At 42.2% G+C, this 17,201-nt stretch overlaps 1 protein-coding gene across 1 annotated transcript in view; it reads left to right on the forward strand.

Moving 5' to 3' along the window:
- The first annotated feature begins 1,432 nt into the window (after window positions 1-1,432).
- ZCCHC14 (zinc finger CCHC-type containing 14) overlaps window positions 1,433-17,201 on the forward strand; it is a 54,982-nt gene continuing 39,213 nt past the window's right edge. Inside the window, exons 1-2 of the mRNA XM_050904089.1 lie at window positions 1,433-2,069; window positions 15,557-15,680. Coding sequence (XP_050760046.1) covers window positions 1,506-2,069; window positions 15,557-15,680 — 688 coding nt within the window. The 5' untranslated portion in view covers window positions 1,433-1,505. The remainder of the gene's footprint in view (window positions 2,070-15,556; window positions 15,681-17,201) is intronic.

Below are 17,201 nucleotides of genomic sequence, written 5' to 3' on the forward strand. Positions count from 1 at the left end.
TATCGGGATTTTGGCATCACGCAGCCGGCCGGAGTTCATGCCATACTGCACCCCTCCCCTCCCTCCTTGAGGCTCTTTTACCATCCTAAAGCAACAGCTAAGGAAAGAGGGCATCGTAGCCATTCCATTTTCTACTCCATAAGGCTCCTCGTGGCTGAAGCGAGGATGCTTTTGACAGAAGAGTCAGGGAAGAGGCATGCACCACACTGGAGGCAGCAAAGAGCATGGGCAGTGCTCTTTGAGTCAGTGGACAGACTGCGAACGCGCCTACCGTGAAGGAGAGAACGAAGCTGATCAAATATGACTTAGGAAGTCGGTCAGGATAGCACCCTGAGACACCTCTCCAGGCTGCCACCGGCCAGGCCGCAGGGACAACCCTTGCCCTGGGGGGGGGGGGGACACGACGCTGACAGGAGCCCCAGGCCCAAATTAAGTCACCGCAGCTCCTCTGCGGGGTCAAGCCTGGAGCAGGGCCAGGCACAGCTCTGCCCCAAGGGGGGGGTCACTACCTCAGGCCCGGTCCCCACAGGCGGTGGCGGCACCGAGACCACCCAACAGCCGCCCCCTCCCCACCGCCTCAGCGCAGCCCCCGACCCGCCACCGCGCCCCGCCGCCGACAGACGGCCACACAAAAGGCAGCTGCTCCCGCCCCTCTCCTATTTAAGCGTCCTTTCGACCAATCAGCGCCAGGGGAGGGATTAAAGGGGGGCTATAAGCTGGCGATTGACAAGCCCCCTCGATCCCGCTTTTCTACGCGAGGAGGGGGGTGGGGGGGAGCGCGCTGGCAGCCAATCCCCAGGTGCGAGTAGACGGCTTGGCCAATCAGCAGGGCGGTGGGTGGGGCCCGCCGCGGGGTCAGGCCGGGAGTGAAGGCGCTCCATCGCTCCTTCCTCTCTCTCTCTCTCTTTCCCCCTCTCCCGCTCCGCTCCCGGCTGGGACTTCTCACCGCGGGATCCCTCCGCCGCGGACTGGCGGTGCGCGCGCGTTCCCGTCCCCTCCGCCTGCTCGCTGCCTTCCAGCGAGGGATTATTTCCCGCGGTTGTGGCGGCGGCGGGGCGGCTCCGGCGGCGGCGGCGCGGCCCAGCGCGGCGGGACGGGCTTGCGCGGAGGATGGAGGCAGCCGGCGCCCGGCTGAGAGAAGGAGCCGCCCCGTGAGGGAGGACGCGGGAGCGCAGAGGCCTGCTCGGGTCCGCCGGGCCCTGCCGGGCGGGGACCCCGCGGCCAGGCCGCGCCTCAGCGCTCGGGCCTGCTCCCCCGGCGGCCGCCCTCGGGGGGCCCGGCCCGGCCCTGCCCGCCGCCGGGGGCTGCCCCCCGCGCTCCTCGCCGCCGGGCCTCCTCGCCCCCGGGGGGCGGGTTTGCCGGGGGGGCGGGAGCGCGGAGGGGGCCGCTTGGGGGGTGTCGGGGCGCCGGCCTTGCGGGCCCCCCTCGGGGCGCTGCCGCCCGCCCTCGCCGCCGCTGCCCCCAGCAGGGTGTGCTCCCTCCGGGCCGGGGGTAGGCGAAGCACCATGGTGGAGAAGCGGTGCCCGCGGCTGCAGCGGGACGGCGTGTACCGCTGGTTCTCCGAGCTGCCTTCCCCACAGCGTGTGGAGTTCCTCTGCGGCCTCCTGGACCTCTGCATCCCGCTGGAGCTGCGCTTCCTGGGCGCCTGCCTGGAGGACCTGGCCCGCAAGGACTACCACTCTCTGCGCGACTCCGAAATCAAGGCCAACAACCCCGCCGACCTGGGGAGCCTCACCAACCTGACGGACGAGGTGGTACGCAGCAAACTTTTGGTCTCTCTCGCCCTGCTCGGGTCTGCCCACCGAGAGGCGGCCGGGGTCCTCTTCCGTACCCTCACCCACATCGATTCGGTCATCAACAACTATGGACTACAACTCAATGAGGGCCGCACAGGGGATGAGTTCCTGTTGCTCTTCACGATGGCATCCAACCACCCTGCTTTCAGCTTCCACCAGAAACAGGTGCTGAGGCAAGAGCTCACCCAGATCCAGAATATCATGGCCAGCACCAGCAAGAATCCCAGCACCTCTACCCTCAACACCATGGCAACCTATCCTGGCTGCCATAAGGTGGGTATCCTGCTTTTGCACACCGTAATGGCACTGCTGCAGGGCACTGGGTTGTGTCTTCAACAATGATTTTAAACCTTTCTGTTAGTACGGGCCTTCTAGTGATGACTGGCAGAGATCACTTGCTTGGTTGATGATGGGGATGGTCAAGTGGGGGCAAAAAGAGGGGATGCATGGAGTTTTTACGGGCTTGTGACATTGAAATGAGAAGGGGTTCACAAGCTGATCAACAGGCAGCACTGTAAACCTTAACTGATTGCTTCTGGCCATACATCTGCTGAGGGGACAGTCCTGCCAGTTGCATGGAAGACCAGTGATTTAGTAGGGGAAACAAACGTGTAGTATCTGTAGATTCAGGAACAAGCGTCTGTTTAAAAGTTTCCCTGGAAGAAGTTGGAAAGGAGGATCAGCTTTGGGAGTAGCTGTCCAGTGGCAAAGGCATCTTGGTGAGTCTAGGTTTCCTTTAGATGAATGTGATGGCAAACATTTTGAGTTTCTGATACTAAACTTAAAGAAATGTTGTGGTTGCCTGTCACCCTGAATCTCTCGGGTGTTGATCCTGGTGTCAGTGGTTCACCGTCATTAACGTGCTATTCGTTCATTCAGTTGCCAGCAATTAAGCTAGACAGTAACATTTTAAGAGGTGCTGTTAGTAATTAGATACCTTACTGACTACTTGAGTGCTCTTAGCCTGCTACAAATTAGGGAGTCAAACTGTCTTCTTGACTGAGTTTAACCTGCTTTAAAGTTCAAACTAAGTACCAGCTAAGTGGGTGCATGTGATCGCTTAACAGGCTGTAGCTTTTGAGGATGTACAGACTCAGTCAGCAAGTGACTATGTTAACCTTCTATCGGGAAAGATGGTGTATACCTAAAAGCTATGAAAATCCCTACATTGGAGTAGTATCCTAAATAAAGCTGTTTCTGAGGGCTCAGTACAGATTCCATTAAGTTGAGCACTGAATTTCAGACTGAGACAGAAATGTATGCTCAGTCTTCCCCTGAATACAAATTTCCTTCCAATTTCATGTTTCTTTGAATACCGCTGCTTTAATTGTAAAATTTAGATGAGTATTATTAGACTTAATATTTCTCTTAATCTTCCCTTCCTATATGTTTAAACAGTGCTTGTTCCTGATGTTCTGTTTTAAGGGGAAAGAACAATGTATGTGAATGCCTCTTTATTCAGTTTAAACCTCTATGTGAATAAAATATAGATGGGAAGAATACTTCACACAGAATGTAGGAGAGTATAATTAAAACCAGAAAAAGCTTCCTTTCAGATATTTGACTACTTGCAACTTCCCTTATTCAAAAGATGCATGGACCCTAGGTTTGAAAGGAAAGACTGTAAATCATATACAAGTTTTCCCAAAATAAGATGAGCAAAAAAAGATAAAATTACGCAGGCAGGAACATTTTTTAGAGTATGCTTGCAAAGCTTCACAAGTAGTGCACGATTTATGTAGCTGAAAAACTCCGGCACTATTTATGTCAATCTAAGATGGACGGAGAATCCATCCTACCATTTTTCGTGCCAGCAATAAGGCATACAGGACAGTCAACTGATGATTGTATTTTTTTCTTCTGAACTCATTGGAGGGTTGTCTCTTTAAAAATACATTTTTTTAAGAAATTGGTGTTGAAGAATACTGGTCGCTAAGTGCAGAATAGTTAAGAGGGAACAAAAAAGGTGACTTTGCTTTCATAGTCTCTTGAATATGCATTTTGTTTGAACAGATGCAGATTTCCTTTTTTAAGATTGTTAAATTTTTTTGATGTTGATAGCTGGGTAATTTTGCTACTTTTAGAGTAAGCAGTTGGCTTAAAACAGGAGTTGGATGAAGCAAATGGAAAAAACAATGTCTTTCTCCATTCAGCCCTGTTTAAATATGCACAAATAAATTCCAACACTGTGGGCTTAGATCTTGTGATGTTACCAAGTTAAGTTGTGACAATACTTGTGTTGTAACATCACCTAGAAAAAAACAATGCAGATGTCAAGAGAAAGTGCGCTGCACTGGGCTGCTGCCTGCCAAGAGTCCTGCGCTCTTCGTCCTCTTCAGAATTGGAGGAGAATTTCTTCCCCAGTGCCAGCACTTTCTCCTCATTCTTGTTGCTTTGCTACAGCTTGAGCTACGCTAGGCTGGTACTTGAAGTCAGTGCTGTGTGTTGAATTGTATGAATGCTGCTCCTAAATTCTCAAGCGCAAACCTCTCTGAACTCATCCTTAGAAAATGAACTGGAGAAGTGGTCACCATTTGAAGTCCTGAGAAACTTTTGGAAGCTGGAATGGAGTGGATGTGTAATGGCATGCAAATAGGGAGCTCTTTGTGAACAGGGCTAGTTATCCTTCAGCGTTTCCCTTGTGCCGAGTGTGGGAATAGGGACTAATGCTTGTGTGACTACCTGTTTTTCTGTATAACTAGGGGTCCGTTACAATTTCTGATGATTTACGTTTAACTTGTTTATTCAGGGAGATGCAACAAAAAAGTTGAACAGTGCTTTTTATTCTCTTTGCAGAAACAAATGGAAATGTGCTGCTTCTGCTTAGTCAGTCCTATTAAAATATGATCCAACTTGATATTAGCTACAACTTTTTTCCAGAGGATTGGAGCTTGCAGTCCTCTTTCCATCTCCTATCTCTTTCACATCTTACAGCGCAATCTCTCAAAATAAATTGTGTATAATAGTGAAGAGACTGAACAGTTGATTGTAAACATTTCATGATTCTTCAAGTTGCTTTGGGGTGGGTGAACACGTTTCAAGTTGGTTAGTGATGCAAGCCACTGCTTTTTGCTGTTGTCTTTTACTGTCTGCTGCAATTGCTGATTACGAGGAGGCTCAAAACAGCTGCCCATATATTTTTGCTTTAATTTGTGCTTTTCGAGATTATTCTTGCATTATATGAATCTTAACTTTACAGGAGAAGGTGGCTGTGGCTGGCTTTAAGTAGGTCAGTAATTATTAGATTCATGGTTTCTACTTGATAGTACAAAATGAACATTAAGTTTCCTTGCCCTGAGTAGGGAGAACACTGCCCTCTCTACAGCAGACTATTGCTCTAGTCTCTGTAAAGGTGATCATTTCTGCCCCTTGTCTTGTCCGGTATTTTCTTCTGGTTTTGAATGGTGCCAACGCTTGCAGAACTTGAGTTGTGGATTCTTCAAACTTTTTGCTTGTAGGCATAAAATCTGAGGTGGTTGCGCGGTTTTTAAAAATTGAAACAGTGCAAATTGTCTTCAAATGAAGCCAAGGCATATATCTAAAGAATCAGGTCTTTAAAAACTTTTGTTCCTGGGATTAACCGTAATGGGCTTATTTTTAACTGGAAATGATGCAACTGAGTTTTCAGGCTGGTTTTGCGCCTTAAGATGCCTATTCAGCTGTCTTTTATACCTTTGCCACAAAGGAGATAGAATGGTTTTCTGGCCAGCACTTAGAGCCTAGCATCTGAAGGCTCATTTCTATGCTGATGTATAGTGCTTAGAGCTGCAAACTGCTGCTCTCTTCGTAGAGGAGGGGGAGCTGGAAGCATCAGGGCACACAAAAAACAGTAGCCAAATGTCTCCTGCTGTGCATGTACGCATCCGGGTGCTTTGACAGGCAAACAGCCACTGCTGAATTTGTGACCCACAGAGAAGGGAGAGATGTCTCAAAACTGTCTCCCGACATCTTGAACCACCTATTCAGACTTCTGTTGTGTACGACTTTTGACAATAAACATCTATTTTCGCTGTGGGTGAAAACTTAATGTTTTTATTCGTTCTTGGTTGCTTTGAGGCTGTAGTGATGCTGCCTTTACAGAACCGCTTAGGCTTATGTCTTGTAGATAATGACATACCAGGACCTACTTGGGTACTGGCACTCATCTAGACACAATAATACGAATCTCTGCATGGGCTAACTTTTTCTCTCAAGAAGTCTACATGCGTTAGTAATACTGAGGACATAACTTCCAGAACTAGATCTCTCTCCTTGTATTTCTTGGAGTTATTTCATCTACTCATTGAGATCATTCTGTAGAAACAGGGAAATAAGATAATGCTTTGGCTACTTAGCGCCTGCTCTGCTAGCTGACTGACAAGAGCTCTTCAGTGCAGCTAGTGCGATGATCTGGTTGTGGCTTCAGCTGCAGAACCAGGGTCATAAATAGTAGGTCTGACTGCAGTTTGTTTGCAGCTGAAAGGAAATAAGAGTCAGTGACACTGTAGTTATGTGGCTGTTTCAGGTTGATATCTTGTGAATGGGAAAAAGGGCTCTTGCCTAGTCAGCTTCCAAATACTGCACCAACGGCTATTTCAAGTTTATAGCATAAGATGCTATTTTTCACCCGTGCTAATTCCATAGCCTCATCTAAAACTTAGAAATAACTAAAGGCTATGTATTGGGAGCTGTGTAGAGCTGATGTTCTGAGGGGTCCATTTCAAATACCTTCACCTTTCTGCACTGTTTGCTACAGGTGATTGAAGTTACATACGCCATCTTCAGAAATATTCAGAGATTTTTATTTCATCTGTGGAATGATGAGTTGGAAAAAACTATTACTTGTTGGGTTGAAACTGAGTCCTTAAGTCCTCACAGAGCAAGCAATCTAGCTGTTAAGTGATCTATGTCAGCTGCCTTTATGGCTTTTATGCCTTTATGCCTTTATGGCTTCGCAGGGATAGAATAAATCATGAAAAAACTAATTTTTAGCCTCCTAACCCACTGAAGGTATTTCATAGCTTTAGTAGATAACCATGTTAATAGCAGTTGCTAGCTAGGATTAGAGGTGTTTACTCACTGATATCAGTAGTTGCTATCTCAGGAATGATCTCATTTTCAAAAACACATGAAACTAACCTTGGGAGCTGTAGGGGCAGGTCTTGTAGCTTCCAGCGGGTGACATGTGCCAATCTCTGCATGTCCTTTTAGTATTTTGGGTACTTGAGGCAACACGGATTACATATGCCTCTTGATGTTCCAGTTAAGAAATGTGAGGCTTCCAGTTCTGGCTCATTTCTTACTGATATTCTTGTTTGGAAATTTTTGTGACTCTGATAAAATGGTTCAGTCTCAAACCTGCGATATTTTCAGAAATGAGCTTAACATATAAAGGAATCCTTGGAAGACAATGGTCTCATGTAGTAACAGTATTAATTACCAGCAAATTCACTTAGTCTAATCATATGTTACGTGGTGAACTTGAACTTAAGAACTTAAATTAGTTTGCTTGGGAAATGGACTGTACATCCAAACATCAGGGACAGAGCAGCCAAAAAATTTGTGTTGAGCTAATAATGATGTTGTTTTTTCCGTGAACTGTTTTCCCATTTTTTGCGCAGGCTGAATGAAGTTTTTGTTTTAAGAGTGCGTTCCACTTCACTTTTTTAATTTACTCTTTTTTCTACTAATTACCTTGTAACTGTTAGCTGTCAGTTAAGCAACATTGAAGTAGGCCTCATCTCTTCTGGAATAAAAATGCCTCTTGTAAGGTGTTGGACATTTTGAACTGTACCAGACTTCAAACTGTTTTAATTGAATCAGTGTACAAGCTGTATGCAGATCCTGCTTGGAAAAGCAGAGCCAGCAGTAGTTAACCACACCTAACAAGCATTCCAGTGTCTAACTTCAAAGGTACTGAACAGCATCCTTGTTTGGAAGTATTTAACCATTTGGTTAGCTTTTTTTTTAAATGTTTGAATTGCTGAAACTGAGATCCTGTCATCTTTTACCTGGATATTAGATACAGCACTGCCTCTTCTAGCAGGGTAGAGCTCTGATTCTTCTACGGACTTCTCAGAGCTGCAGTACCTGTGATACTTTTAAGTGTGCTCTGGTAAAGGGACATGTATAGTCATCTTCTATATTCACATACTGCAGCGTCCATTTTACTACTTGTTCTTGAGTCCTTTTTCTCCTAAAAAAAGGCAAATACAGGAATGTTATTCCTGAGACTATAGATGAAAGTTTCTGTGAATACACAGAATCTTATTATAGAAATGCTAGATCTAATTCATCTGTAGAAATGAGAACCGTTGTCATGCTTAAACTGGAATTTGACTTTACTCTTTGGCAAAAGAATTGAAGCAAGTTGAATTGAAGTTGTTCCCTATTTAGATTTGAAATGGGTATTAAATCTAGCAGAGAGATGTTGTCCAGATCTGTATTTCTTTGCATGGGTTTTGTAATGAGCAAACATATAAATTCCTTGCTCTTGCTTCATACTAAAATAGAATTTTTCCTTTGGTCCCATTGGTATGATTATCCAAGAATAAGCATTGGAAGGGATAAACTTTTTAACAGGTGTTCTGGCCAGTATAGGGTTTCAGGATTTTTGTAAATAGCTGAAGTGATCCAGAAATAATAAGATCAATTACTTAAGAGTAAGATCTTAATTTTAATTAAAGACCTGCCAAGTCATGATGATAAGTAGTGAAAGTGAACATTTTTCATGCATATTATGAATTATTTTCCAGTGTCTTCTTTTTTCCACCATGAGTAGTTTTATTGCACTCAAGCCATTACTTAAGTGGATATTGAGGAGGGGAAGGAGGGAGAAATACAATTCAGTGAATTTGTGACTTGTCAGATAACTTCTGCCAACCTTGTTAATATGTGAATTGTTGCAGAAGAGATCGGAGTGGCAATGAGTCATTCTGCCAGGGAAAGGCTTATGGTATCATTGCTTGGATTATACTTCAGCAGATTTTAGAATTGCTTCTTTGACTATCCTTTTGCCTCCCAAATGTATGTACTGGCCCTGTGGGGGCAATTTCCCACCCATATACTGGCAACATAAGTATGGTAGCTCTAAAGTCAACATAATATTAACGTTTTAAAGGCAGATGTCATTAAGGGCTAGAGGCTTGTACAGGAGATAGGACCATGCTACACTTTGAATTCTCTTGGGAAGTGTAAGGTAATCTTCCCTTCTGGTGGCTGTGCTTTTAGCTTGTGGTAGCATTCAGGTGAAGAAACAGGGGCATACTTGTGCATCAGTGCAGAGATACAGAGCAGTAGTATCTCTTTCAGAGTCTGGTTATAAGCAGTTATCTGTTTTGATTTTGAGGTGTTTTTAATGATTGGTTTGTAAAATTCAGATTTGATTTTTTTTGTTTTGAAGGAAAAATAAAAATAAAATATTCTTGTCATCTGTCTTTTTTGAAATATGCCTGATGCACCAGAAGTCTAGAATGAAAGTGCCTTGAATTAGCATAGTGTGAGTGAACTGGTTGCACTTGCAGCTTGTCCAGTAAGCTACAGTAAATCGTGGAAGATCAAGTAGATGAAACAGGCTGTTGTTTTGTAGTTTATTTGTATTAATACTTTTTTTCTGTTGCCTTTTATAGAGAGTTTTTCCCTTTAGTGTTCAAACTTTAACTCAGTGTATCTCTTCAGTGGGAAATCCTATGTATTCTGCCTGTTTGGCAAGCTCATATGGTTAACTGTTGGAGACTGTAGTGGTGGCAGAAAACATTGCATTAGCTAATATTAAAGAATTCTGAAAGTTCTTTGCAGAGCACAGCTTCGCTTGTTTGTCTTACGGGGTGAGTGCACATCTTTGCACAAACTAGAGTTGCCAGATGTTTCCAAATGCTTTTTTTGACTCTGTCTTGAATGGCAAACACGCAGTGCGATGTAATTAAAGTCCAGTTACTCTATGGTAGATTTATGTTCCTAGTATTAACAAAGTATTCACAATTCTTTAAGCAAAGGATTTTTAGTGGAAATTACTTAGTGTGTAAAATGCAACCCAGACTTTTTTGGTCCATCTGCTCTACTGAATTTATAATGGAGCCTTGTAGCAGGTGTGTGATTGTCCCATAGCATTTAAGTACTACATGCCTCATTTCGTTCCAGTAATAGTCTCACAGGACAAAAGCATCTGATCTATTATCCCATTTCACTATGAATTGCCTCTTCACCCTTTGTGTTCAAAGATGGATACCTTTTTGCCAACTTCCTGTGAAAATAGGTGTGGGACCTTTTGTAGCTGTTGAGAAACATGGACACGCCTGACTTGATTGCACCTGGTGCTTACATCTTTTTTTGGTAGACCCTGGCTGTTGGAACTGCATGAATTTCTAGCACAAACCAAACACTTTCAGTTGCATTCATGTCCCAGTCCAACAAAGCAACTAAACACGTGTAAATTTTAAGTATTGAGCAGTGTTGAGGACTTTACTAGGCATATGAAAAGTTGGGTGTGTTTGTGAGTGTTCCTTAAACATCCCTGTGGAAGAGCCCAGATCTTCAAAAGGAGTAGTTTTTAATTTTGTTCTTCTAGTGGGAGAACAGTCAGGTATTTACATATATAAGTGAATGCAGAACTGGTGCCTGAGGCTATGGTTTCACAAGCAGCTGGGCAGACTAATGGCTTGTTGCTACTAAGAGGAAGATGTTTGCTCAGTCTTGCTCTTCCTGATTTTGTAGTCTCAGTAGATTTTGAGTTTCAGGTCCTTGCATTGATTGCTCTTGTTTCTGGCTCAGACTAGGCCTGCTGAATAATCTCATGCATTGGTAGACTGACATCTGAGTGTTAGCAGTGTATTTTTTTCGAATCATTTGGGAACCTGAGTTATGTCCCTGTGTTGGGGAAACAGCAGCTTATCTGCCTAAGCATGCAAGGGCTGTATCCTTGCCATCAAGCTTCTGCAAACAGGATTGCACTGTGTTAAAGATCTTGGTGTTAACCTCAAAATAAGCTGCTGTTAATACTCACTAGTACGAAACTGGCAGGAGTGAATGGAGCTGACTGGTTTTTTTCCCCCCAGACTTCAGTACTCCAGTTCTGGAGTGCACTCTTACATGTTATCTGCATCAGCCTCAAGCATGGAGGTCAGTTTTATGATTATGAAAAACCTTTTTTAATGGAGACTTCCAAAGCAAGTATTGGCAGAAGCATTTATCTGTGGGACTTCCCCAGTATATCATTGGCCACCTTTGAAAACTGAACGTCAATGTGAAAAAGTTTTCCTGCGTGATCAATGGGAGAATGTGTTTGTGTGGCTTTTAGCTGCAGCCCCATTTAACTGACTCATTGCTTTTATATTTTGTTCACTTTTCCTGTGTAATGCATGACCTAAATTTCATACCTAACTAGGTACAGAAATCAGTATTTTATTCCTGCGGATCTTATATCATTGTTTCCTTAAATTATAAGTCATGTTACACTTTAGGTAGTAAGCTATGTTGATTTTTAGTATTGGCTCCACTTCAAACTAAGTCAGCAAATACTTTGCTATTAAACCATGTATTTTCTGCGTTCTGTTTAGTTATTTTTAAAAGGAACATATAATTGCTGTTTTGGTAAAATTCTTACCACATTAAGTTTGACTTCTATCAGTCCTGTTATTTTTATGAAAGACTTTGCTATATTAAATGTTAGGCATTGTCCCTGGGGAGCAAAGCTAACAGTTACTGAATCTGGCTTCACAGATTTACCATTTTCCATATTGACTTCCACTGTCTTGGATAGTGGCAGAGCTGCTTCAGGTAGCAGTGGCTGAAAAAGAAACACTACCTGTTGAAGTAACTGCTCGCAGTGATTTTTGTTGTGTGATTTTTTTTTTTTTTTTTTTTGTGTGTGCGTGCGTGCTTTTTGATGGATCAAGGGTTTTGGAGAGCTTTCTAGAACTTTTTTGCTGTCCCAAGAACATCCGTGCCTGTTAGTACATCTCTGATGCTGAGAAGAAAATCACTGTGCTCTGCTGAAAAAAATGTTATTGTTTGCTGGCAGGTGAAGAGGGAAAAATGTGATAATGGCTAAAATTCTAGCAATGACTTCAGATACCTTGACATGTTTGTCTTCAACCCCTGAGTCAAAGCAATTTTTTCTCTTCCTAGTTAACTCCTGGGGGTGGAGGGCTTCAGGGTGGCATTCTGTGATCCTTCTGTCTAGCCCTTGATGGGAACGATGTGCTTTTCAGTAGCTGGTGCCAGTTTTGATACTGTCTTTATTACTGTGGAGAATGAGGCACAGAAGAATTCAGGCTGAGTCTCAGTTGGTCATTAGGTAGTGATGAATTTTCTTTGTTATTCTCAGTTATGGCTACTACTTTATCTTGAAATTCAAGAGACAAGCTGGGTTTTAATCTGGAAAATGAGAAGTTCATCTGTGAGCCAGATGCTTTTCTATGGAGGGAGTAGATGCAACATTAGAGTTGAGTAAAAATAGTTCAAGAATCTCTTCTGCACCCGAGTGGTGCATCTTCTAGAGTCATTGAATAAGCCTACAGGCCACTCTGATGTTAAAACAATTTCTGAATAATCTAATGAAACTATGGATAGGTGTCACAGAGGGCTTCCCCTCTCCTTGGCCCTCTACAAAATGCTGTGCTAAGGGTAAGATTAGGCATAGTAAAGAATATTTCTATTGCTTTAACTCTCTGGGGTTGCTGTTGCCTTTGATTAGTCTTCATGGACTGTTTCTGCTGATGTTCTCAAATAATTTCAGTTGAAAAATCCAAAGTCTTCTGTTCAAATGTCTGATGCTGTACCCTCTTAGACCTTGAATGATTAATGAATTTTTCTGCATTTATAAAATGTCACTCCTGTGGCTTGTTATGATATATACCCTGAACATTTCTGGTTTCTGTGATGCCAGCTTATTCACCTTTGCTGTGGACTGTTACTGCTTTAGAAAACAAGCCTTTAACAGTTCTTGAACAGCAGATGCTTATTCTTTAATGGCATCTTGGCTCTCTTCAGAGATGTTACAGATCCTAAAAAGTCCAAAGCAATTTGCTTACCACTTCTCAGAATCTTTATCTCACTGGAATGCCTTGTTCTTTATTCAGAATCTAGTGACTACTTATGGTAGTCGTTTGTGCTGAGCCTAAACTAGGGATTACAGTAGTGTTCAGATATGATGAACAGTCCTCCCAGAATTTACCTGATGTTGAGTTTCTACAGCTGAATTTGGACGAGTCCTTCCTGGGCATTTACTGTTAAGCTTTTGCCAGTATTTCTCCCAACCCTCACAGGACAGTATCTTCTGCAGTTCATAGCTGATGGGTAGCTGATGGGTTATTGTTCCTCTGTTTTGCTTGGCCTCAAATATTAAAAAAAAAAAAGCTGTTACTATTTTGGAAATAAAGATTTGATTTGCAAAACATTTTTCATTATTTTACTTCTCCTAAACAAATCCAAACCTTTGCAGTATTGGTATGTTTAAGTCAGTGGAAAAAATTATTTAAAATTTGGAATGAAAGCTTTAAGCAGTCAGATTCACTGGTTATAACACCAGTCAGCTCGCTAACAAAGTGCTCCATTTGGAACTAATCAGAGCTTTGTGATTTTTCTAGGCCAGTTTGAAACTGCTTTGCTTTGATGTGCGACTGAATCAGATAGTACATGAGCTCAGTCAGTCAAGACATATGGGCTAAATTAATCTTTACCAAGTATATAAAAATTAAATCTTTATGGAAAGAATTGGAGGTTATGTATAAACAAAATGCAAATTTTAAACTGCACGCGATGCTTATTGTAAGGCTAGTGGAGAGAAGGGAATACAAGATAGGAGGCAATATATTGTAACAAACTGCTTGTTTAGAGATTTTTCTGAAACCATGTGGCTGTGTTCTTACTCAGTTTCAAGTACTGTAAGTGTTTATATTTGAATATTTGGAACCTGGTTGTTTAGGATAACATAGTCTTGCCTGAATCTAATTTTCTAGCTAGCTCTGTTACTCGGTTGCTCTTCTGAAATCTCCCATTGCCAGGAGGATGGTGGTGTCATTGCTCAGTCCGCTGGAACTTCCTCTCAGCAGCAATCCACTGGCATGAGAGTTTAATGAGCTCCAGGAGAGCGACGGGAGAGAGCAGCTTTGGTAAAGACTGACGTTGGCGAGGAGATTTAAACTATTGCCCACCCTCCCCCCAAGCTTAAAGTTCAATGGCTAGTCTTTCTAATGTGAAAGCTTGATATTAAGTTTTTGTTATTGGTGGACAGCTGTGCTGAAGAAGCATACAAGTAAACTTTATTTTTTTGATCAAAAAGTAGACTAACAGTGCTGAAAAGGAAAGCAGGTGCTTGTAATCCTGCTTTCTTCTGACACTCATCTGTCTTTCTGGATTGATTTCTTTGCACATATAAGCTCTTTTATGGATGTCGAGTATACAAAGTCTTTCACTTGTGCTACTGCCTTAAACCACATATAAATCTATAAACGTCAGTCTTAAAATGGAGCTTACAATAGGTCATTGTATAGAGTAGGGATGTGTTATTTTTGACTTGCATTGTGTATTCCGATTGATGTCAATATGTAAGGCTAATGGTAGGGTGAGCAAAGTATTGTTTTAAGTGTAAATTGTCCTAACTCATGGCAGTGTTCAAGTAGTCAGGGTCTGAGTGAGCCTTTCTTCTTACAGGGACCTGTAGTCTCTAGTATTAGTTACCATGAATAAAGGATAGCTGCTTTTGTTATGTCGAGATGCACATTTTCTCCTGTGATTTGTGAAAGGCTAAAATCCATGTTAAGTTCTAACTACAGCTCTCCATACCAGGATTTCACGTTGATTCAAAATGTGGCAATTGAAATTCAAGTAATGCATTAGTTAACATGAGTGCTTTTGTTAGTCTTAACTACCTCTTTAAAGCACACTTTCCTCTTAAGATACTTAAACCCTTGTGTTCAGTACTGCTAATGTAACTGTTCATCCACTTCTGCTTCTCATTACCTAGAAAACAAGAGAGTAATTGCCTTGCTTATGAGGCAGGCGTTGAATGTTTTACTACAAGTAATAGATGTTTTTATGTGTTGCTACATAATTGTGAATGCTCTTGTGGACAGCAGCAGGAGTGGGCAGTGTTCAGTTCTGCTTTTTCTAATGACATATGTTTGTTTCTGTAGTGTTAAGTAATGGTGAAAATATGTTTTTCTTATGCTAAATGCGGTTTAGAAGGTACATATTAGGCCATGAAGCCTGTTTTGATGATGCAGCCTTCTGCTTGGGCATTTTTAGTGTGCAATTTTTCATTGAAATACAATCATGATAGCAGGCTTTTAAATGGCAAAGACAAGAAAATTAATTTTTTGCTAAATTGGAATTCATTCCTTGTAATCTGTGTGGAAATACTTTGAAATGCCTTGAGTCTGCATCTGTGTAGATAGGTGACATAACATAAAAATGGTATTTTCCAAGAGCCCTTTTCCCCTAGTTTTCTTGTTGAAAAGTTAAGAACTGCAGTGTGGAGAGGTTAAGGGTCTTGCAATATCTCTACAATTGACTGCTGTGTGACTATTGTTTAAAAAAGAATTATACTTTAAGTAGCTTTATAGATTAGCCAAGATAATCTAGATTTGTGAATAGCTGCTGACTAAAACAACTTCCCTGAACTGTTACTTGTGGAATATCAATAGTAACACCCCTTGGTTTTAAAAGAAGCAAACGTCTTGTAACCGCCTTCGAAGTGGTTCTGCTCACTCCGGAGGAAGGTGTGATGTTTGCGCATTGCCTCAGTTTATTTTATTGGATTTTTGTGGTTTTTTTCTTTCCAGGTCACTCCAAGGTCTGAGACCCCCATCAACAGTGTCAGTAACAGTTTGGAAAATGTACTACATACATCAACACATTCCATTGAGGAGTCATTACCCAAGAGGCCTTCGGGGAAACACTCCAAAGGTGTGTCCTTTTCCGCATGCGTACTTCCAGTGAGGGAACGAACTCGTATCTCTTGATGGCAATTAGCATTATTTTAATTGTGATTAGAGACTGGAATTTTGCTTCTTCACTGCTGGGTTGGGTTGAGCAAAGGAAGTCATAGAAGGGTTTTTGTAGGAAGTGTTAGTGTATCAGTGAAAAATGGTCAGCGAGAGACAAGTATGTATGTTCTTCTGTTGGGAAATAAGCAAGAAAGTTCCTTATGAGTTGAAATACCAGCTTAGCTCTCATGAAGTATTATATTCTCAAAGAGGGAATATCTCTGACGTTCCACCTCTCATCCTCATAGTAGCAGGTTATTTCTTGGATGAAGCATATGGTGATGAGTGTTGCTTTACTGGGGAGAAGAGAAGGCATTTAAAACAGCAGTTAGGCTTCCACTTCCACCTTTCTCTTGGTTCCTAAGAATGTGTGAGAACCTGAGGGAAGAGGAGTGGAGGATAGGAGAGAGAGCTTGCACCTTTTTCAGCACACGTGTGCACCCTGAATGTTGTTACAAAATAAGTCTTGTTTTTGTAGTGTTATATTGCATGCTGACCTGGCTAAAAACTGGGCTTAGCAAATTTGAGTTAATAAGTATGCATTCCATTTCCACAGTCCAGTCTATGATTACAAATATTAAAATGTCTAGGTTAAAATGTGACTAACAGTATTTTTGTTTAATGCATACAAAAAGCACTGTTAAGTGAGGAAAGTCTTTGAACTGTGAGCTGCTGTTTGTGTAGACCAGCTTTTGTGAACTCTTTGTGGTATTAATAAAAATAGCTCTGCATAGTAGAACTAATGCAGGGGAGAATACCATCACATTAGCAGCACTGGTATATTGCCTTCAAATGTCATTAAAAATACTGTCATGGACCATATACATTTTTTTTTTAATTTGGAATTGGTCTTCAGAGTTCTGTTTCCTTCTCTGCCACTGGCTTGCTGCAAAACCTTGCAAACATAGTTTAATACCACATAAATGGTGATCAAGAGTTTTGAAGCACATCTTCACTCAGAGGAACTGATACAGATTGGAAAGGGTTAAGTATCCCAAGGAAATGTTCTTAGCTTGCCTCCACCAGACCTCCTTTTCTGTGACATACTCAACTATAATCCCAGTAGCTATAAGTAGCAATAATTTTTTACAGCAGAATAGTGCTGTAAGTAGCTATTTCTCCAGCTGTAAAAGCTATCAGGGTAGAAGAAAATGCAACACTAAGCAGAAGCATGGCTAGGTTTGTGGCTTTCATCTGATTAAAAATAGGACAGGGTTCAACACTGTTTTCATTTGTACTCAGTGATTGCTATTCCAGTACCATATATGCCAAGATTAGTCATGGTACACTGTGAAAATTAATTAGGTTTTCCTCTGATCTGTTTTTCTCTTATAGAATACCTGCTTAGTTTTCAGAGAATGTAGCTTTTTAATTTATAGATTGCCTTAGTGATAGTTGGTAAAAGGAGTTGTGGAACAAATACAGTTTTCTTACTAACTGA

This window comes from Gymnogyps californianus, chromosome 12, assembly GCF_018139145.2.
Source record: "Gymnogyps californianus isolate 813 chromosome 12, ASM1813914v2, whole genome shotgun sequence".
In the NCBI taxonomy this organism is placed as follows: domain Eukaryota; kingdom Metazoa; phylum Chordata; class Aves; order Accipitriformes; family Cathartidae; genus Gymnogyps; species Gymnogyps californianus.